General features: G+C 46.9%; 1 protein-coding gene across 1 annotated transcript in view; it reads left to right on the top strand.

Annotated features, from left to right (window-relative positions):
• Positions 1–23,721, top strand: part of LOC140429965 (EF-hand calcium-binding domain-containing protein 6) — a 168,524-nt gene that overhangs the window by 80,216 nt on the left and 64,587 nt on the right. The window contains exon 12 of the mRNA XM_072517552.1: positions 16,883–16,993. Within this exon, the coding sequence (XP_072373653.1) occupies positions 16,883–16,993 (111 nt within the window). The remainder of the gene's footprint in view (positions 1–16,882; positions 16,994–23,721) is intronic.

The raw sequence follows: 23,721 nt of genomic DNA, 5'->3' as shown, positions 1-23,721 counted from the left end.
GGGAGTAGTGGCTCTAGTCTTAATGCCAACACCTTGGCCTGCAATTTGGCATCTATGTTCAACAGAGAAATCGAGCAGTAGGTCCCACACTCTGTGCGGTCTTTGTCCTTCTTCAAGAGTAGCGAGATGGATGCCTGCCCAATGTCTCCGGGAGGGCACCCCCCTCCAAGGAGTCTCTGAACATGCCCAACAACAGAGGGCCCAAACGTTTTATACAACTCTACTGGGAGCCCATCCAGTTCTGGTACCTTCTCTGCCTGCATCTGTTTCAGCGCTACCTGGATCTCCTCCAAACCTAGCTCCTCCCGCAGCTCCTCTCACACCGTGGGACACTCCAGATCCCCCCAAAACTCTGCCATCTCCTGTTCATCCCCTGGTGGCTCTGACCTATATAACTCCTTTTAGAAGGCCCAAACTCCCATTCACCTTCTCCAGGGTGGAGGCCAGCCTTCTCGCCCAATCCTTAACCCGAACAATCTCCCTGTCTGCCTCCTGCCGCTGCAGTTGATGAGCCAAGAGCCAACTCGCCTTCTCCCCATATTAATATACTGCCCTTTTTGTCTGCCTCAATTGCCTCACCACCTTTTCCATGGACATTAAATCAAATTGCGTTTACAGTTTTTTTATGCATGGCAAAAGTTCTGGGGGTGGGTCACTCTCATACCTGCGATCCACATTTAAGATCTCATTCACCAATTTCTGTCGCTGCGCCCTAACCTCTGAATCCATATGTGCCTTAACCGCTAGGATCTCTCCTCTGATCACCACTTTCAAAGCCTCCCACACAATCAAGGGTGGGACCTCCCCGTTATCATTGTTTGCAATGTACTGTATGGCCCTCGAGATCCTCACACAGAACCAGAAGTCCAATTGCAGCCCTATATCCAGACACTACCGCCTGTGGCGCTCTTGACCAACGTCTAGCGGCAGGTCCACCCAATGTGGGGCATGATCGGAGATCACCACCACTGAATATTCAGCTTCTTTCACCCCCGCCAGATGAGTCCGACTCATAATAAAGGAATCAATCTGCAAGTACACTTTTTGCACTGTGGAAAAAACGAAAACTCCCTCTCCCCCGCCCGCCCCTCCCACCTCCTCCATCAATGCAGATAATACGTACAACATCTGAAATGGGGCCAGCAATCTCGGCCTAGATCGATCGGCCTTCATGTCCAGCACACAGTTCATATCACCCCCATAATAAGTTGGTGGGTGTCCAGGTCCAACACTGCCGCCAACAACCATTTCATGAACGACACATCATCCCAATTCGGGGCATATACGTTCACTAGAACCACTTGATCCCCTCTAACCCCCCCTACCACTGTCACGTATCACCTCCCCGGATCAACCGTCACTCTTTCCACGTGAAACCGAACCTGCATATTAATGAGGATCGCCACCCCCGGGGCCCGAGTGGAACACCTAACTCACCCAGTACATCTGGAGCCTAACCGGGTCGCGTTCCGGCATGTGGGTCTCTTGTAAACACACCAGGTCCGCTCCCAGACTCTTTAGATGTGCCAAAGCCCTCGCTCTTTTAACTGGCCCCCCCAGGCCCCACACATTTCAGGTGACCAACCATGTCACAGGGCTTCTCACCCCCTCAACTTCGAGTCAGCTATTACCACCGTGATAGGTCATACACTCACCGAGAAGACCCAGGCCCCAGGTCCACCAAAGATAGCAACCTGCCCCACCCCAAGGTGAGACAAAGAAATTTATTTTTGTACACTGAGTTGTGGAAAGCTTATAGTGGCACAGTGATGGGAAGACTGAGCATTTGGAATCACAATGAACAGGGCAAGCAACTGTGCATCTTCTTAACCAATCAGATTGAAAGACAGTGAAGGAAATGTAAATGAGAGCGGGTGAATGCCAACTTGGGTATAGCGAGAAAAATAAAGAATTGAAAGGGGAGAATTAGAAAGAAAAGAGAAAAGAAAAGTTGAGAATATATTAATTTACATTCACATTTTTTGAAATCTCCAACAAAAATAACCTGAAGTAATGAGTGACCATACTTGTGGTGATTAATTATCAGTGCCAGAGAAGTTTGTTGGCAGTAATTAACAATCATCACATTAAATGGGTACATATGCTTGAAATGACAAGACTTTCTGTGGGAAGTTTAATTCATAACTACCACACAAATGTAAAAAGTTCACAATATTCAGTGCATTTCAAAGGTAGGGCATGCGATTGGTCTTTTTGCAAAACCCGGTCACCGGTATTTGGATTTGGAATCTCACCATACGTCTGCTTTTCCCTCGAAGTTGCTGTATCTTTTATTCTTAAATAATGAAGAGTTTCATTAGCCTTGCCAATGTTTCGACAGAAAAAACTAACCCATTATTTTGTACAGGGCTCCTTTTCAGATGAGTGCCAGCTGAACTCTAAAACCACAGTAATCCCCTGCCAACATCAGGGGCGTCATTCTCCAACCCCCCAGCGGGTCGGAGAATGGCCGTTGGCCGCCGTGAATCCCGCCCCCGCCGGTTGCCGAAGTCTCCGGTACCGGAGATTGGGCGGGGGCGGGAATCGGGCCGCGCCAGTTGGCGGGCCCCCCCGCTCAATTCTCCGGCCCGGATGGGCCGAAGTCCCGCCGAGAAATTGCCTGTCCCGCCGGCGTAAATTAAAGTAGATATTTACCGGCGGGACAAGGCGGCGTGGGCGGGCTCCGGGGTCCTGGGGGGGCGCGGGGCTATCTGACCCCGGGGGGTGCCCCCACGGTGGCCTGGCCCGCGATCGGGGCCCACCAATCCGCGGGCGGGCCTGTGCCGTGGGGCACTCTTTCCCTTCCGCCTCCGCAACAGCCTCCACCATGGCGGAGGCGGAAGAGACTCTCCCCACTGCGCATGCGCGGGAAACTGTCAGCGGCCGCTGACACTCCCGCGCATGCGCCGCCCGGGGATGTCATTTCCGCGCCAGCTGGCAGGGCAACAAACGCCGTTTACGCCAGCTGGCGGGGCGGAAAACCCTCCGCCGCCAGCCTAGCCCCTCAATGTCGGGGCTCGGCCCCCGAAGATGCGGAGCATTCCGCACATTTGGGGCGGCGCGATGCCCGACTGATGGGCGCCGTTTGGGGTGCCAGAATTTCGCCCCAGATATTCCCAGGTCAGGCATACCACAACTAGGTGCAGAGGAGAAGTTTTCTCCTTCTCTACCTGTGGAGGTTGTGTTGAATGGAATCTTAGAGGCATCAGTGTTTGAACTTAAATTGATTCACTACCATGATGTAACAATTGGCATGCCACCATGCGTTTTTATGTTGAGTGTATATGTGATTTGGAAAGTGTTAGGTGGAATAGCATTGGAATTTGTCGATGATGCCAATTTGAGGAAGACTACTGTAGCCACCTGAGTTGGCCACTTCCCGACTTAAAATGGAGAACAGCAAAGGCTGAAGGGAAATTCAGCCAACACAGGCAAAAACTAGCAGGTGCAATTTACTGTGTATTAGACCTTGCAGAAACCCAGACAGCATCGATACAAGCAGCCATCTGCATAGTAATGCAGCAGCCATCTACATAGTAATGAGCGATCCCCGGGAACAATCAAAACATTTAAGGTAAACAAAGCCAAGCCAGACTCCTCGGCGCTTGCAGGAGCCAACACAAAAGAGGTTAACGGACACTTAAAGACCGCCCAACGATCAGGGAACAGCTCCAGTATTGGAGAAATCGAACCAAGCGATTGGAACAAAGTCCAATCACTTGAAACCAGGTACGGGGTCCGCCCCGAAAGGCGAGATGCCCCTGGGGACTATAAAGTAAAGCCCCAAAGTTCAAATCGTCCTTCTTGACAGGGTCACTCAGCAACGCGAAGCAACCCCTGAGAGTGAACTGTCCAGCGGCCGCCAACCAAGTAAGTCTCAAGTCAACGCTCGCTACGAGATAGGCGCTCCCAGCTACCAGTCCATACCAGCTTTTGAATCCTGCAGACTCAGGACCTGAACGAAAGGCCATTTGTTCCCCTGACCTGGTGGGCCAGTCCGAAGCTAAGTATTGGCCGTTTAGTGATAGGAATAGTCTAGAAAGTAGAGTTTATGCATGAGTAGTGATTTACCGTGTATAATAAATGTGTATTGATTTGAATCTTACTAATTGGTGTGTTGAGTTATTGATCATGACTTGAACTTGAACCTCGTGGCGGTATCATAAAGATACCTGGCGACTCTAGAGCAAAGGTTATAAAACAGAGCCAATTGAACCAACCAAAAGTTAGCAACACATTACTGGCGACATCCTGTCGGGACCCTATCTAGAAGTGGCTTAACCACTCCGGGAGAACCCAAAATTTGAATTAGAAATCCAATTGGGAACAGAAAAACCACAAGTGTTCAAGCAGTTCTGATCAATCCTCACAATTCGGAAGTGTGTTAATGCATGTGCAACTAACAGGGCAATAAGGTAAAACTGATAGATTTTTGTTGCGACAAAACTGTCGGGAGTTTGTATTCCGGAAAATAGCGAAAGCCATACCCGTAATTACAGCACCGCCTTAATACCCCTTGTTCCAAATTTCAAGAGAAGCATTCAGATAAGAAAGATGGCAATGCAGGCAATGCAACGTCTCATGAACCCCAAAGAATTTGTGCTCGCAGCGACCAGCAGTAGAGTAGGGCAGTGTCCCGTTTGGGAAGAGGAAATCAGAAAGTACCTCAAAGAGAAAGGATGGCCCCTTTGGAGCGAATTCTGTGAAAATGAGGAAACAGGTCCCGGGAGTATAGGACATACTTGGTGGGAGAACCTGAGCGAGATTCACAAGAAGAGCTTAGGAAAAGCTTGCAAGCCGATGACAATCGTGTCGTGTTTGGCACAATTGCGAGGCACAGAGGAGGTCGTTAGGACGCTCCGAAAAGAGATAGAAGGCATACATCGAATGAGCAAGGTCGATGTCATTGAGGGTGAGAAAGAGAACGGAGAGAAAAGGAGGAAGTTAGCGGCAAAGGACGGAGAGGTGGATGATGCCAAGCGGGCACACCAGTCTTGTCTGGCGCACCTAAGCAGCTTCCAATCCCAGTTCGAAAAGGCCTATCAGGACACGCAACATGCAGTCCTGGTACGAGAGGAAACCGAGAAGCAGGTAGAGGCATTGCAGAGGCAGTGTAGTGACCTGAAGGCAGTGTTAAGAGCACTCCATGCTGCCACCACGGAGCAAAGACAAAGCTCATTAGGCCACGCAAAGTGCCGGAAGCAGATTGCTGGACTGCAATCTCTGCTTTCAGTTCAAAAAGGATTCCAGGAAACCTTTGGATCACAGCTAGATGAGGAAGACGGCCCTGATTGGGAAGAATTGAGTGAGACAGCACAGAGATATGTTCAGGGAACATGTGCGCAGGGAAAGCCCCAGAAGAGAAAAGCGTCCCAACCCCCACAGAGCAGATAGTTCAGGCTCTAATGAACCCAGTCACCACCCACCGCACAGCCACATCAGACGACACGGAATTTCTGTACACCACCCCCTTAACAGTGACCCAATTACGGGACACGTGCGATAAAATCAAACCGTTCCTCCCCACCTCAGACCCCCACCACTTCTTTGCCAGAGTAAAGCAGCAGGCGACCATGTACGGCCTGGACGGGCGTGAGCATGTGAAGCTCACAGTTTTGAGTTTAGACCCTTCGGTCGTAGCAGCCCTTCCCGACCCACAGAATGTAGGAAGAGGCACCCTTTCAGAAATGCATACCGCGATCCTAGACGCGATCGGGTATAACAGGGGTGACCCCGTAGATGGCCTCAATAAGTGCAGGCAAAAGAAAACGGAGCACCCCACAGCGTTTGCTGGACGCCTGTGGATGCATTTCGCAGCAGTTTTCGGAGGCTTAGACCGCGCCCATTTGTCCCCAGACAACATGGCCAAATGGACCCGCACCCTTATCTCCCATGCCACAGAAACAGGACAAAAAGCTTGTGCCAATTATGATCCCTCAGAGGAGGCTCATAATGAGAAATGGGTTGTAAAAAGATTGTCCCACACCTGGGAGCAATCTGTTCAAAACAATCCCACGAATAAAAATCCCGAAGAACAGCAGGCAGAAGCAGACATACACACAGTTAAGGCACACCAGAACCCCGCATGGGTAAATGGAGGCAAGAACAGCCCCCACAAAAGTCACGAGTGTTACAACTGTGGACAGTTAGGACACTTTGCACGAGAATGCAATGCCCCACAAAAGCAACAGAGAACCCAGCAGACAGGCACTCTAAATAAAACCTGGACAAAGCCAATACATAGCGTTAGCACCCGTTCAGATCAGACGGACCTGAACGGAACGGACTGACGGTGTTCGGGCTCCCCCAGTTGGGTCTGCAACACCCTTTGGGATAGGTCCAGACGACCAGTAGTTGCAGCAAAAATACAGGGACAGCCCATCGAGTTTCTCTAGGACACAGGAGGGTCCCGCACCACAATCAATTCCTCCACCATGTTTCAAAAGGACACGTGGCCCACTGTGGCCCACTACAGCCACCATCACCCTCAGCGGCTTTACAGGACACTCACAGCAGGGACACATCACAGCCCCTGTACCAATTCAAATCGGCAACATCACCACCAAGCACCCCATAGTCTTAGTCGATCTACCCCACACAGCAGAACACATTTTGGGCATCGATTTTATGAATTCCCACAACCTATCCTTCGATCCAGTCAATCAATGTGTTTGGAGAATGGCAAAATCCGCAACACTCACCATAGGAGAATATGCAAACAAAATTAGCACAGTCGGCGAATTTTGGTTTGACCCGACCACAGTTAGCTCGGACAAGCAGGTTAGGGCAGTTCTGCAGAAGCACAGGACAGCATTCGCGACCCAGAAACACGACTGTGGCCGGATGACTGGTTCCGTTCAAATCACAGGACCTGATCCTAGACCCCAAAAGCAATACGGATTTCCCCAAGAGGCAGAGGGAGAAATCGCAAAAGTTATCGACAGCTTATTAGAGCAGGCCGTACTCAGATCAGTAGCCTCTACTAATAATGGCCCGATTTGGCCAGTGAGAAAGCCCGATGGATCATGGCGACTGACCATCGATTACCGGGAACTCAACAAAATGACCCCCGCAGCAGCCCCCACGGTAGCCACAAGTCCCGAGACCATGCTCAAACAGGGACTCAACTCACAATACTTTATGGTTTTGGACGTCAGTAATGGATTCTGGTCCATTCCATTGGCAAAGGCGTGCCAATACAAATTTGCCTTCACTTTTAAAAGTCAGCAGTACACGTGGACATGCTTCCCACAAGGATTCCACAACTCCCCCTCCATTTTCCACCGACAGCTGGCAAATGGTTTGTCAAATTTTTCTCGCCCCCGAATGTCTAGTCCAGTATGTGGACGACCTATTACTGCAGACAGACACCAAGGCAGAGCACATCGAGCTTCTGGCCGAACTACTGGAACTCCTACAGAAAATTGGATGTAAAGTAAACCCCAAAAAGGCCCAGATTTTGGAAAACAAAGGTGATATATTTGGATACAATTATCACACATGGTAAACGTGAGATCGAGCATAAAAGGATTGACTCGATTGCCAAATTGCCCCTTCCCCAGAACGTTTCAGCCCTCCGGTCGTTTTTAGGACTGGTTGGCTACTGCCGAAACCACATTGACGGTTTCGCCAGCAAGGCAGCACCCCTCTCGGACCTCCTAAAGAAAGGAGCCCCCTGGGAATGGCTTCCGCAGCATACAGATGCTGTGGACTCGTTGAAAAGAGCACTAATTGCAGCCCCCGCACTACAAGTTCCAGACCCGCTCTCCCCCTATGCGATAGAGGTAGCAACCACAGACCGCACCCTTTCAGCCGTGCTCCTCCAGGAACGGCACAAATAGTTTAGGCCCGTGGCTTATGCCTCCAGAGTCTTAGATGCTGTGGAGCAGGGATTTTCAGCCTGTGAAAGGCACCTGCTCGCAGTTTTTTGGGCAGTACAGTAATTTTCTGACATAACCGGACTAAACCCCATCACAATCCTGACAGAACACACCCCCACCCAACTTTTACTGGACGGACGACTCAAGGGCGGTACAGTTAGTCAGATTAGAGCAGCCAGATGGACCCTTCTTTTGCAGGGACGGGACATCACTGTTAAAAGGACCAAGACCCACACTTTCTTAGCAGATAACCTACAGTACCCAGGCACCCCCAATGAATGTGAAATCATCTCACCACACCACAACACAGGCCCCTTTATTGCAAAAACACCCCCCAGAAAGGTAGGTAGTCCAACCCAGAACCCGAAGAACACAGACACGTGCGAACCCATAAGAATATATGTGGATGGATCTTCCACAATATTAGAAGGGAAGCGCATAACAGGATGCGGTATTTATGTCGAGGACGCGCCCTAGAAGAAATAGCAATAAAACTTCCAGGACACTTAGGCGCACAGGCGGCAGAACTTGCAGCCGTGGCGTACATTGTAGAACACCCAGATTCCTTCCCCAGCCCAGCAGACATATACTCAGACAGCCTCTATGTCTGCAATAGCCTTACATAATTCCTACCCCTGTGGAAAGCAAGAGGATTTGTTTCCGCAGACGGAAAACCCCTCCCCTCAGCCCCATTGCTCCATCACATTTTAGAAAAAGCACAGGGCAGGACTTTTGGAATAGTTAAAGTTCGTAGTCACCATCGTTCCTCCCCCCCTGGAAATGTAAAAGCCGACGCACTGGCAAAAGCAGGTTCCAGGCACGGATATTTTTGGACACCCCCCGAGAACGCACCAGTGAATGCAGTTCAGGTCTCGCAGACTAATATCGAGGATTTAGTATAGGCCCAGAAGCAGGACAGCAATCTCAGGGAGATTTTGAAAGGAAACTATCCAGCACCCTATGATAGATTCAAAAATGCACTGACCACACATGACGGTGTGGTGTTAAAAGGCACCCTTTATGTGGTTCCTGAACAGGACAGGAATCAGCTCATTTGTTTGTTCCATGACAGTCATGGACATAAGGGAATTGATCCCACTACCGCCCACCTCAGGCAGCTCTATTGGTGGCCAAGTTTAAAAGAAGACGTAACGCACTACGTTGAGAATTGCCTTATCTGTGCCCAGAACAATTCGGACAGATATGCCAAAAAAGCTCAACTTAGTCACACCCGTCCCGTTAATGGCCCCTGGACTAACCTCCAGATTGATTTTATAGGACCATTGCCCCCTTGCAGGAATGGTTATAAGTATGTACTCGTTGTGATAGACACGTTTCCAAAATGGGTAGAGGCATTCCCATCCAGAACGAACACGGCAAAGACCACAGTCAAGATCTTAACCCACCACATCTTTACGAGATGGGGACTCCCCCGCAGCATTGAATCTGACCAAGGTTCCCATTTTACGGGACGTGTCATGAAGAACGTCCTCACGATATTTGGCATTACCCAAAAATTCCACATCGCATACCACCCCCAGTCAAGTGGTATTGTGGAGCGCATGAATCGGACCCTAAAAGCTACCCTCCGAAAAATGGTTCAGCAAAACACCACTTGGGATTCAGTCCTCCCTTTTGCGCTGATGTTTTTGCGAAATACAGTTTCAACATCTACAGGTTACACCCCACACACTCTCGTGACCGGACGCCCCATGAAAGGCACAGAATTTTTATTGGGATTAGATTTGACCAGCCCCGAAGTGACGGCCCTCACACACGAGAAAGCAGAACAACTGGTACAGAATGTTAAAACGGCTCAGCTAGCAGCCGCGGTACGATTAGGCACACAAAAGAAACAGAGCAAGGCCTGTTTCGATAAGACAGTGCATGCGACTGAGTTCAGTGTAGGACAGCAAGTCATGCTCTCCATATACAACCCCAGCACATTCCTGTCACCTAAATATTCGGGTCCGTACTGCATTGCGGACAACGTAAGCCCCTCCGTGTACAAAATAAAGTTCCCCAACGGAAAGACTGGGTGGTTCCATATTAACCAGCTTAAGGCAGATGGACAACAGTCGAACCACACACACCACGTCATGCTCGACGCAGCAGACCACGCCCCGCCCACAGCCAACGGTAACCCTACCCTCTCCCAACACGTCCAGCCCAGCCATGGACTCAACCCCGACTCCACCCCCGAACTCTAGACTCCGCCCTGGGATGCCCACAGACTGCAGCAGCAGCGACAGCGACTGTGACTCGGACAATAGCCACAGCACAACCCCCTACTATCCCCATGCAACAGGACCCACACCCAGCGAATCTGACCACAATTCGGGTGATCCCTTCATGATCACTTTCCTAAACAAACCCCACCACCGACCACCGACCTACAATGACGGCCCCAAATCCGTCCCCACAGAACTAGACACCACCTTTTGGCACCGAGATAACTCATACAGACTCTTCCGGAATGACGAGAGGAATCCCAAATCACACCATGCAGTCCTATCCACCCTGATACACTCGAGAGTTTGGCATCCGGGAGAGGATGACGACTTTGAGTCTGACTCCCAAAACGAGAACCCCTTTGCGACCCTGTTCGCAACCGATAACTGTGGTGTCCAGATGATGTTTTAAAAAGGAACCGCTTGGGAGAAAACGGTGTCCTTGCTGATGGAACCTGCAGCATGTTTAATGTTGTTTGCAATGGTATTGTTAAATGTTGTTTGTAAGATCGGAAATTTTTTTCCACAGCCCCACGCCACCACCCTTCTGACGCCCACTGGCAGTCAGTGAAACTAGTTTGTCCCGGATGCTAATTCGGAGGAACTAGTTTGTCCACAAAGACTTGTTAATGTCCCAGACGCCAGTTCAGAGGAACTCGTCTGTCGACAGAAACATAGAACCCCGTTCATAACTGCCCTTCTGGTTCGAAGGAAGAACCAATACGGCAACCCCCCACGATGACTACATTTCTTGCCCGTTCTTGTTGGTTGCTCAGGCAGTGGAGAAACGACATTGGGACCCGCCCTACCTGGGGACCCCCCTCTGGTTAGCTACGCTCGGGTAGAGCACACACGGCATTGGTCGCCGTCCTACCCGGGGATTCCATCCAAATCATACCCGTCGCGGCCCATACGCACCTCATTTCGGCAATTTTCGTTCAAAATGTTTTATTTTTGTTTTCAGGTGACCCTTAGGTTGCCACCCGATGCTATTTACATCGTCAAACATTTGGCTCGCACTGGTTCAGTATTTTTAAGTGTGTCTTGCCCTGAATATTCAGTTTTTTTTTTTAAATGAGGGAGTCACACATGGTGACAAATTGTAAAGGGAGAATTGGCACTGAAGGACAGACGTACTAACAGACGAGATATTAAACCAAGATAGTAACAGACACTATGCTTGATCCCACAGAACTCCAGAAGCTCCAGGAAAAGAGACGAAACGAAGAGAAGAGAAAGAATAAGAACCATGAGGACATCCTCCGTGTTGCTCATCAGCCTAATGAACATTTGGTTGCGCGCGAAGGCGAACCCCCTGATCCCCAACCCCCCCCCCCCCCCCCCAACCCCAGCCGTTAATGATTCACTTCCCCATAGCACCCAGAGCCCAGTCACAAGCGACACCACACCATCTTGGTGTGACAGGTTTATAACCTGGTACTCCCTGCCCTACTTAATAGAATCCCTACTAGTATTGGCGATACTCTGCTGCATCGTGCAGACTATTCGTCTGAGGAAATGGCGAAGGAGAGCCTACCGCGCTCGCACCCCGGTATATAGGATAAGATCCCCTATTTTCGGTTAGGACCAGACCCCGACCCCCGCGATCTATAATAAAGGACATTCGTTTGCGTTCTTTTTGTGAATAAAGAAATATGTTTCATGAGCGATTGTACAATCCTGAGCTTGACTGCCAAGCCAGGAAAAATGTGAATAATGCTGCTATGATTTTGTTTGTATCATTAAGGAAGTTAGTATGATTGAATGTTTGAGTGAGTGTAGTTTATTAAGGACAGTTAGAGGTACCGTTTTTCTTATTTTGTAAGGCATGTCCCTGTTTTGACATAGCGCCACTTAGAATGTTAGTTAAAATTTTCTTGCATAGTTATGGTCAGTGTAGAGGCCATAGAAGAGTGCTCGCCGGGTCAGGGAATGAGGACAATGCAGTTATGTGATCCTTCACGCTTCGCGTTAGGATCACAAGGAGAGAGTGTAGCCATCTGAGTTGGCCACTTCCCGACTTCAAATGGAGAACAGCAAAGGCTGAAGGGAAATTCAGCCAACACAGGCAAAAACTAGCAGGTGGACGTTTACTGTGTTTTAGACTCTGCAGAAACCCAGACAGCATTGATACAAGCAGCCATCTGCATAGTAAGGTAGCAGCCATCTACATAGTAATGAGCGATCCCTGGGAACAATTGAAACATTTAAGGTAAACAAAGCCAAGCCAGACTCCTCGGCGCCAGCAGGAGCCAACACAAAAGAGGTTAACGGACACTTAAAGACAGCCCAACGATCAGGGAACAGCTCCAGTATTGGAGAAATCGAACCAAGCGATTCGAACGAAGTCCAATCACTTGAAACCAGGTACGGGGCTGCCCCAAAAGGCGAGAAGCCCCTGGGGACTATAAAGTAAAGCCCCCAAGTTCAAATCGTCCTCCTTGACAGGGTCACTCAGCAACGCGAAGCAACCCTTAACAGTGACCTGTCCGGCGGCCTCCAAGAACATAAGTTTCAAGTCAATGCTCGCTACGAGATAGGTGCTCCTAGCTACCAGTCCATACCAGCTTTTGAATCCCGCAGACTCAGAACCCGAACAAAAGGCCATTTGTTCCCCTGACCTGTGGGCCAGTCCGAAGCTAAATATTGGCCTGTTAGTGACAGAAATAGCTTAGAAAGTAGAGTTTATGCATGAGTAGCGATTTACTGTGTATAATAAATGTGTATTGATTTGAATCTTACTAATTGGTGTGTTGAGTTATTGATCATTACATGAACTTGAACCTCGTGGCGGTATCATAAAGATACCTGGTGACTCTAGAGCAAAGGTTATAAAACAGAGCCAATTGAACCAACCAAAAGTTAGCAACACTACAGGAGACCAGAAGAGTAAACAGATATATAGTAAAGGCAGTTCAACAAGGATGAGTCCACTTACCTTTTGAGGAAATTACCAATATATGGAAATATAACCTTAGTAGGACAATTCTCAATGGAATGGAGAAATACAGGTCTGCAGATATACGTCAGATTTCAGTGGGTCAAGCTGTCAACAGACCAGATGGGATTCAGGGCTTTGTCTAACAGATCATTAAATAAAAGTAAGAAGTGATCATCAATTTATAGATGGAATTGATTTGGGCATAGATGGAGTACTGTGTGAAGCTTTCTACACACCATTATAAAAAGAACGTTATGGAGTCATGGAAAAAACAAAACACCAATTCACTAGGAATTGAGTTCAGGCAACTCAGTCCATATTCACTGAGAAAGTTAAAAAAGGTCTAATAGAAGAATTTAAGATCAGGAAAGTTTGAGAGGGTAAATAGACAAAGATTATTTCCATTAGTCAGTGAATCAAAAAGAGAGTTAAAATTTATCCTGAATATTAGAAGTATTAAGGAGATCGGAAGAAAATAATGGAATTTGAATTGTATTACCACTGACACAATCGCAATATTAAAAAATGTAATTAAACACATGAAGAAAAAGAGCATAGGGTGTCGCTTTATGCGGACGACCTGCTGCTGTATGTGGCGGACCCGGTGGGAGGAATGCCAGAGGTAATGAGGATCCTTAGGGAATTCGGGGACTTTTCGGGGTACAAGCTCAATATGGGGAAGAGCGAGCTGTTCGTAGTTCAGCTAGGGGACCAGGAGAGGGGGATTGGCGAGCTCCCACTAAAAAGGGCGGAGAGGAGTTTCACATATTTGGTGGTCCAGGTGGCCAGGAGCTGGGGGGCCCTGCATAGGCTTAACTTTACATGGCTGGTGGAGCAAATGGAGGAGGAGTTCAAGAGATGGGACGCGTTGCCGCTGTCCCTGGCGGGTAGGGTGCAGTCAATCAAAATGAAGGTGCTCCCAAGGTTTTTGTTCCTGTTCCAGTGCCTCCCCATGTTTATCCCGAAGGCTTTTTTCAGGCGGGTTAACAGGAATATAATGGGGTTTGTGTGGGCGCAAGGGACTCCGAGGGTGAGAAGGGTGTTCCTGGAGCGGAGTAGAGATAGGGGGGGGCTGGCGCTGCCCAACCTCTGTAGGTACTACTGGGCCGCCAATGCGACAATGGTGCGCAAGTGGGTGATGGAGGGGGAGGGGGCTGCATGGAAGAGGCTGGAGACGGCGTCCTGTGTGGGTACGACTCTGGGGGCGCTGGCAATGGCGCCGCTGCCGCTCCCTCCAAGGAGGTATACCACGAGCCCGGTGGTGGTGGCGGCCCTCAAAATTTGGGGGCAGTGGAAGCGGCATAGGGGGGAAGTTAGGGCCTCGGCGTGGACCCCATTACGGGGGAACCACTGGTTCACCCCAGGAAGAACAGGTGGAGGGTTTTCGGGGTGGCACAGGGCAGGCATACGAAAGTTGGGGGACCTGTTTGTGGACGGGAAGTTCGTGAGCTTGGGTGAGCTGGAGGAGAAGTACGGGCTCCCCCCCCAGGGAACACCTTCAGGTACTTACAGGTAAGGGCATTTGCCAGACGGCAGGTGGTGGAATTCCCACGGCTACTGCCACACACAGTACAGGACAGGGTGCTCTCGGGGGGGTGGGTGGGAGTGGGGAAGATCTCGGAAACTTACCAGGTGATGCAGGAGGAGGAGGAGGCCTCGGTGGTGGAGTTGAAAGGTAAGTGGGAGGGGGAGTTGGGAGAGGAGATCGAAGAGGGGGCGTGGGCAGATGCCCTAGGGAGGGTGAATTCTTCCTCTTTGTGCGCGAGGCTCAGCCTCATACAGTTTAAGGTGTTGCATAGGGCACACATGACCGGGACAAGGATGAGCAGGTTCTTTGGGGGTGAGGACAGGTGTGTTAGGTGCTCAGGGAGCCCAGCAAATCACACCCATATGTTCTGGGCAAGCCCAGCGCTGGAGGAATCTTGGAAGGGCGTAGCGAGGACGGTGTCGAGGGTGGTAGGATCCAGGGTCAAACCGGGCTGGGGGCTCGCAATATTTGGGGTGGCAGAGGAGCCGGGAGTGCAGGAGGCGAAAGAGGCCGGAATTCTGGCCTTTGCGTCCCTGGTAGCCGGCGAAGGATTCTCCTTCAGTGGAAAGATACGAGGCCCCCAAGCGTGGAATCCTGGATCAGCGATATGGCAGGGTTCATTAAATTGGAGAGGGTGAAATTTGCCTTGAGAGGGTCGGTACAAGGGTTCTTTAGGCGGTGGCAACCGTTCTTAGACTTTCTGGCAGAACGATAGACATTGGTCAATGGCAGCAGCAGCTCGGGGGGGGGGGGTTACTTTATTTTTGTTTATGTTATTTACACTGGAGGGTCTGAGGGGATGTATACACCTGTTGTCTTAAGTCGGGGTGTTAATGTTAATTTATTATTTAGGTACGGGGGGGAGGGGTTTGGGAGATTGCTTTTTTAGATTGTGATTTGTACTTAATCCTGTTGGGTTCTTTTTTCTTTCTCATTTTGTTATTGATATTTTATGAAAACCTTAAATAAAAATTATTTTTTTAAAAACACATGAAGAAAAATATTAAAAAGGAAAAATGGAATTTGAATACAAAGCTCCAATGTAGAATTAATGATAACGTATGTAACATGGGCAAGTTTAACTTTCTATTATTATAAATACTGTTAGTTTAGTTATTGTTTTGTTAGTTTGTCCTATTTTGAATTAGCACTACTCTCCAAAATTCTAACATTGCTTCCTCTTTAGTGACAATTGGGCAAATCTCATAGCTTCACCAGCCCAATTTTAGTGCAAATGGGCACATCCATTTTCCCAGAATGTTTACAACAAAACTGAAAAATACATTTTAAATCCTTGGGAGACTCGTGTGCTGTTGGGCACTTTTAAAATGCAGTCACACTAGGCTGGAGCTATAATTCCTCCTTTGCACACTTTCTAGAGATTACCAAGTGAAATGGTTTCAGTGCCTTTGGGAATAAGATTCCATAGGAACCTTGCGAGGGAAAAGGTCTTTTGTAAAACTATGCTCTTAGCATTTTAGATAGTCTATACTTAAGTGATGTCAATGTATGGTAATTCTGTTCCACTACTGAGGGAGCTTCCCCTGATTTGGGTTTGTCTCATTCATGATCTATAATGAGGCACCTGGTGTTTTCTAAAGATTATGAGAATGTACTTAAAAATATAAAATTCCATGTTTTGCTGAAACTGCTTGGGTTTTGTACCTGTGGCTTTCCAGAGAATGGGACAATAAGATATTCAGGCTTTATTGTGTAGTTTTAATGTGGGTTTGTTAAACGTTTATTAAATTGTACTCTGGTTATGGTATTCTGTTCTTGTTCAACAATTGTAGAATATCAACATCGTCTTCTTTAGCTCCTATTATATCAAGAATATTTTGTTCAAACTCTTATGAATTTATCCACGTATGCAAATAGGGATAAATGTCTTGGGTGCTCAAAAAGCTCCTGCTACACTCCTAAGTTTTAACATGCTGACAAAATCCTTTTGGAAGCCTTTTTCTAGTTCACTTGTTTAAGTTAGTATGAGTGGTTAACTGCAATGAATAACTTCATAAGCTACAAACCCATCTGATTTGTTTGGCTGTATAATATGGATCTGCAGCCATCAGATAGGCTATACTTACGGATGGATTGCCTAGTAGAATTTCTTTCTTTTTGAGATCTGGAGCCATCAAAACCCTGATTAACCTCTGATATTCATGTGGTGCTCTTGATCTTGAAGACAGATTCTGTAACAAAAAGTTAACGGCTGCCATATGCCGAGTGTTTTGTGGGTACTGCTGACCTGAAAGTGAACTTGCTCTTTGACTGCTGTTTTCTTCTTTTTTTCCTCTTGCAGGTTTGGTGTGGAGATTACTGATGAAGAGTTTGAGCTGTTCATTGACAGAATCGCCCTTGATGAAGACGGAAATGTCCGGTACCCACAATTCATGGCCATGTTTGACTCGAGGTATGGCTTTATTTTTGGTTCCTTTTGGGGGCAGATTTGGAAACCTCCTTTCAACTCTAAGCCAGCAACAAAATGTACTTTAAATTGACGTTTTTATCTCACATGCTGCTTTGACAGCTTTACATACCTGAAATCGGTTCAACGTTTATCCAGGGGATCAGTGGACCTCTGTCTTGATTGATACAATACTGTACATAGTGCATCTAATTCCTTTTTGTTCCTCCCACATTGTGAGTCTTAAGACAATGAAAATATATTTGTTTATATTCATTTGAAAATTAAGTTGGATTTATTTGAGGAATAACAATTATATCCACAGTTCCTTGGCTAATGTTTTCACTTTACTCAATGTGGATGGCCTTAAAGAAATAAAACTGGGAAATGGTATTCTTCGAGGTGTAAATAATACCATGTTGATAAGTGTGATTGTACCATTATTATTAACATAACAGGTGTATCAGGAAAATAAAGTGAGTCAGCAGCTCTTTCGAATAAAACAGTCGCCCCTTGATACACTCTCAGTAACAAACCAACTCTTGACAAGAAAGTGACCCACATGGGCTCTGAAAGTTTTGGTACATTCACCCTCACTGCATTTGAACTGAGTTTACTTTAAATAATTGCCGTTGAATGTAAAGTACATTTTTAAAATCCATGAGTAATTTGCAGCTCTTCAGAAATAACAGTCATGATAAGAATATCAACATGAGAAGCCTTCTAGCAATCACTCTGTTTCTTAATTCTTGTTAAGCAGGGGATTTAATTCAAATTCAATTGGTAATGACTGTTATAAAACATGAGAGATCCATAAACGCTAAAACCTTCTTCCATCGTTAAATTATCTTCCCAGAGGCCTTAGACTTTGCCTTTGTGTGGTCTTATTTTTTTTTAATATGTAAAAGTATCCAGTAAACAGCTGGTGCTAAGTAGATATTAAACGTGTGTGGGAACTACGGGCAGAAAATCCAAACAAATTTAGATTCAGTGCACTGGTTTTCCATTTTTTTTTATTAAAAAGGGGGAAAAAAGTGACTGTTAGAAATGCTGGAAAAAAATTTAGTACTGGTCAGGCTTGGGGGGAAAACAATAGCACAGTGTTGTCGCGGGCTGCTTCCAGGACCTTGATATTCTTCCCATGTCAGTATAACCACTACTGGGAGGTAGCTCGATTAAGGATTACCATATCATTAATAGTATCCATGACTTTTGTTCAAAGGCTACTTGTGTGATGTTGCCTTGTGGATGAAGCTGCTTAATCCTCCGAGCCGCAGCTGTAGAGAGGGGCTTCTTCACAGCCGCCCACACTGACTTCCCTGTCCCCCTAAATCGATTCAAGAAGAAAAAAAAAGACTGAAACAACAATCAACTCAAACAGAGTAAAAAGAAACATCCATTCTACATTTCCACATTCATCCACAAACCCCGATCCCTGCCAATGTTTTCCATTCATCCCATCTCCATCATCCCATCGCTGCTAGGATGGTGGCCGGCTTAGAGCTGGAGCCAAGGATTTTCTCTCTCTCTTTCTCCACATATATATTATATATTTATTTCTTCCATCTCTCTCGCCACATATATATTTATTTCTTCCATCTCTCTCTTCACGTACATATTTCTTCCATTTCTCTCTCTCCACATATATATTTATTTATTTCATCGCTCCACATATATATTTATATCTTCCATCTCTCTCTCTTCATATATATATTTATTTTAGTGGGCAGCCGGTAGCACAGTGGTTAGTACAGTTGCTTCACAGCTCCAAGGTCCCAGGTTCGATTCCCCGCTGGGTCACTGTCTGTGCGGAGTCTGCACGTTCTCCCCGTGTCTGCGTGGGTTTCCTCCGGGTGCTCCGGTTTCCTCCCACAGTCCAAAGATGTGCAGGTTAGGTGGATTGGCCATGATAAATTACCCTTAATGTCCAGAAAAGTTGGGTGGGGTTACTGGGTTACAGTGATAGGGTGGAGGTGTGGGCTTATGTAGGGTGCTATTGCCAAGGACTGGTGCAGACTCGATTGGTCAAATGGCCTCCTTCTGCACTGTAGGTTCTATGATTCTATTTCTTCCATCTCTCTCGTCACATATATATTTATTTCTTCCATCTCTCTCTCTTACATATATATTTAATTCTTCCATCTCTCTTAATTCTTCCATCTCTCTCTCTTCACATATATATTTATTTCATCCATCACTCTCTCTTCACATATGTATTTATGTCTTCCATCTCTCTCTCTCTCTTCACATATATATTTATTTTTTCCATCTCTCTCTTCACATATATATTTATTTCTTCCATCTCTCTCTCTCTTCACATATATATGTGTGTATTTCCTTTCTCTCCAACTTTGTGTGACAGATTTTCAATGTGTAACCATTAGCCTCACTGAATCAGCACCCCAGCCCCTGAGGTCGTGTCTTACACGGAGCCCCCACTGTGGCAGGCAGCTTTGGGTCAGCAGGGCTGAAGGCAGCAACACGCACTGAAATTTTCCACCCCTTCATTATTCCTGCACTGCCAACCCCGGGGCTCTTGTACTTCAGATGTTTCCCCACTTGGCCGTCTTTCGAACCCGACTAACGCACACCTCATGTCAAATTAGCCCTCCTGCCGCTGCAGGGGAACACGCTCGGGTCTCAAATGAATGCTAATAGCCGCCGTGTGAACAATATGTTTAGCTCGTCAGGCTGATTCTCAAAACATAGTTGTGTCTCTGTAAACAAGCTGCCCACAGCAGGGTGTTTTTTGTTTGCTTGCGGTAATTCTGAATAAGAAAGGGCGAGCCGGCGAAAATGGAAAGTGACTTTGTTAAATGAACGCACTGCCGCTTCCAGGAACGACTTCATTTTACCACATCACCGAATGCTCACATCTTGTTACTGGCGCGCGTTCATTCGCTCCCTCGCCACATCCCACATTCGTCTCCTCAAACCCCCCCGCCGTCTGAATGCTGAAACGCCGCTGACAGGAACTCTTTGCCAGGTTTGTGCGGCGGTGTGTCAAACAACATAGATTTATTTTATTCCAGTTTCTCTCCTGCTGCAGGGGTCTAAATTTCATCGTCTAATCGCAGAGAGGGGAGCAAATTACCGGACACAAAATCCCACCTTTATCCGCCCTAAAATGTGTCTTTTCTCTCAGCCCCAACACCTGCATCTCTGCACCCACTTTGCATGGAGAGCGAGGTGCCAATCGCAAATACATATATTAATAAATTAACAATGAAACAATCATTTAATCCTGACCCCTCCTTTGCAATTGTGATTTGGTGTTCTGAAGTAATTTCGCCATTGGTAATTATTTCGATAAAGTCCTCAGTTTACTTGCTAAGTGTCAGGCTAATTTCCGTATTGTTTTCGCTTGGCTAATTCTGTCTGACCCCGGGTCGCCCGCACCGACCGTGTCTCTCGTGGAGGCTCCGAGTGATCCCCCTGTTCAAATAGATGGGAAGTGCCTGTCATTGGCCTGCGGACAAAAGCCTTCCGCGTTTGCAGCTAACAGCCTCCCCAAAAAGCAGCCAAACCACCGTTCACCCAAGCGCAAGAAAAGCTCATTTAGTGATTGTCCTTTGTTTTTCCCATTCATGGCCAACTTGTCGGGTTGACCGGTGTCAAGTTTGTCAGGTGTTGAGCTGCCACTCATTCTCACACATGACATGGCGACTCTATCAGCAACCAGGCTCCCTCCGCCTCATGCGCTCGCCTTTCTGATAACCTTTATGGGCAGAGCCTTTTCAACGTCATGCAAATTCCCCTGTTACCATGGGCCAGACTACTTTTGATGCACAAGGCTACTAAGGTCACTTTCCACTCTGCATCAACATTGTCATTAAGTTGAACCTGAGCGATGAATGGATAAGGGACAGTATTGTAGGTACTGCCCATTCCCACTCAATGGAGACTTATTAATGACAGATAATGATGGAAGAACAGAAGAGTGTTTGTCGAGGAAGGTTTCTGAGGATTTTGCTGAATCAGACTGAGAAAGGCTGATCTTCGTGGATGATTAGAAAATAAGTGATGGTCAAAAGTTTGGCCCCGGATGAAAGGGGGAAGATGAAATGCATTTAAAAATTAATTTGCTCTGACGTCTCATGTGCTTTTCAGCACTGCCGTTACTTTATTAGTTTTAGCCACTTCTCATCTGTAACACGTGTAATGATTGCCCTATAAAATAATATCTGTTGTGAGGTGAGAAAGATTTATGAAACTCAAAGCAAATGATAAATGGCCGTTAGTTCTATACCAGTGGGTGACAGAAAGGCATTTTACCCATCGTTTGCGCTATTTAATGGGAAGTACAATATATTGGTGATGTGGGTACACTGACACTGATGTGCTGCTGCCAACTGACAGTATAACTTAGAGTCAGGCTGTGACCTGACTCAGAATCTCAATGGTCTTAGGATCTTTGTGACAGGTAGTTTCATAACACTTTTGCTTGATGCCAAATTTGGTATCAATCCAGTGCGCTGTCTAACCTGGTTTAAGTTGTGATCAGTGAAGGCCTAGGTCCTCCCACTGTACTTTGTACACTTACACCAAGTCATTTTAATATTGAAAGAGCAGATACTTCTACTCAAACTGTCTGAACATTAAAAATTTACATCTGCTTGTATATATCAGCTTGCTTCAGCAGTGTCATCCAGCCCTGTGACAACAACATGCATTTATCAAGCACCTTTTTATTCCAATTAAGGAGCAATTTAGCGTGGCCAGACCACCTCACCCGGTGCGGAGGGGGGCAGGGAAGGCGGAGGACCTCCTTGTGAACCTGTTCCTGGGCCTGGCAAAGCGTGCCATTTATAGGTCCAGGCAGTGGGAGACCAAGGGGGTCGTCCGGCCAGACTGTCTGCCCCACTTCTGTGGCTACATTTGTGCTGGGTGTCCCTGGAAAGGGAGCATGCAGTGTCCACGGGTACCATCAAGGCCTTCCATGCCCGGTGGGCACCGCAGGGGTTGGGATGCTTTATTGACCCCTTTAATTGCACTCTTATTTGATGTTTTTAAGTTTCCGTTGATCGTTGTTATGTTCGGGCGGTGCCCCTAACAGAAGAGGCCATTTTTTGCTTTGTCCCTAAGTTTGTTTCCTTCTGTTTTGTTGGTGGACCTCAAAAGAGAGGCCAGTCCACCTACCCTGCACATTATTTGGGTTGTGGGGGTGAGACACACACAGGGAGACTATGCAATCTCCACACGGACAATGACCCGAGGCCGGGATCGAACCCGGATCCTCGGCACCACCGTGCCGCCCTATATAGCATCTTTTACATAGTAAAAGATCCCAAGTTGCATCACAGGCGGGTTAGCAAACAAAATTTGATACCGAGCCACATGAGGGAATATGAGGACAGATGACCAAAGGAAACAGTCAAAGAGTTAGGTTTTAGGAGCGGCTGAAAGGGAAGCAGAGTGCCCTAGGGCGAGAATTCCAGAGCTTAGGAGTTTACCAGTGAAGACATAGCCACTAATGGTGAAGCAATTAAAATTGGTGCCACACGAGTCGAGAATTGGCTGAATGCTGATATCTCAGAGGGTTGTCGTGATAGGAAAGGATAAAGTCATGGAGGAATTTGAAAACAAGGTTGAGAATTTTAAGATTGAGGTATTGCAGGTCAGCAAGCAGAGAGATAGTAAACAGGATTTGCTGCAAGTCAGGATTAAGGCAGGAGAGATATGGATGTGCTTACATTTGTGTGTGTGTGTGTTGGGGAGGCTGGAGAGAGTTACGACCCCAAAGAAAGATTGGAACAGCATTGTCAATGGTGGTCAGTACATAGTTCTCCTCCATGTATCGTCCTGACTTGACATGTATCATCATTCCTTCATTGTTGTTGGGTGAAAATCTGCCATCACCTTGGAAGCATTGTAACCACAAGGGCGACATTGATTCTAAGAAACACCTTTGAAGGTAATTAGGAGTTTGGCAGTGTCATCCGAAACCAGTGAACAAATATATTGAAAAGCATATATGCACAGAGCTCTCCCATTTAGTCTCACTTAGTATTTTCGGATATGTAGCCTCCATCCATGGGGATTCATTGGTTTTGAGTCGTTGAGCTTTTCTTTGGAAGTCATGAAAGTGACATCCAATCATTAAGTTTACCTCTTTTAATAGCTTGCTTGTGACTGGCAACGTTTCTAATAAATCATTTCATGAAATAATATTTTGATCTGTTAATTATTTTAGTTAATCATTAGCTGCATCTCTATTTAAATCCTTAAGGAATGAACGTTCTCTTCAAATGATCCTCTTGCTATTACATATTAAATTAAACAATGTAAAAATTATAATATGGAAATGGACTATTTGGTACAACTAATATATGTTTTCTTAAAACTCGTTGACAGTTCCTTGCAGTCCAATTTTTGAGACCATATTTTTATTTATTATAATCTTCTGGGCTTTCTGCTGTTTCCCACACTCCACTCAGCTTCGCTTGCCCACCCTTCTGCTCTTCCCCTAAAGGATTGCCAACCCATTGGGATTGCCCTGGAGTTTCAAGGAAGTAGCGATCATCTCCCAGGCACTGCTAGGAGCAACCTGAGAAAACAAAATCATCTTTGGGGTTGAAAATATAGATTGCAGATGGCAAAATGTGCTATTTGAGTGACAGACAAGAATCATACAACTGGGTAACAGTGCTTAATTTCCAATTGGTGTTGAAAAACTGTTCTGCATGAATGGCTTGAGTGTGTTGGAGTAGAAAGTCAAGCAACCAGAGTTGGAA

This window comes from Scyliorhinus torazame, chromosome 9 (genome assembly GCF_047496885.1).
Source record: "Scyliorhinus torazame isolate Kashiwa2021f chromosome 9, sScyTor2.1, whole genome shotgun sequence".
In the NCBI taxonomy this organism is placed as follows: domain Eukaryota; kingdom Metazoa; phylum Chordata; class Chondrichthyes; order Carcharhiniformes; family Scyliorhinidae; genus Scyliorhinus; species Scyliorhinus torazame.
The sequence above is the reverse complement of the archived record's forward strand: the minus strand, read 5'-3'. Positions and strand labels throughout refer to the sequence as shown.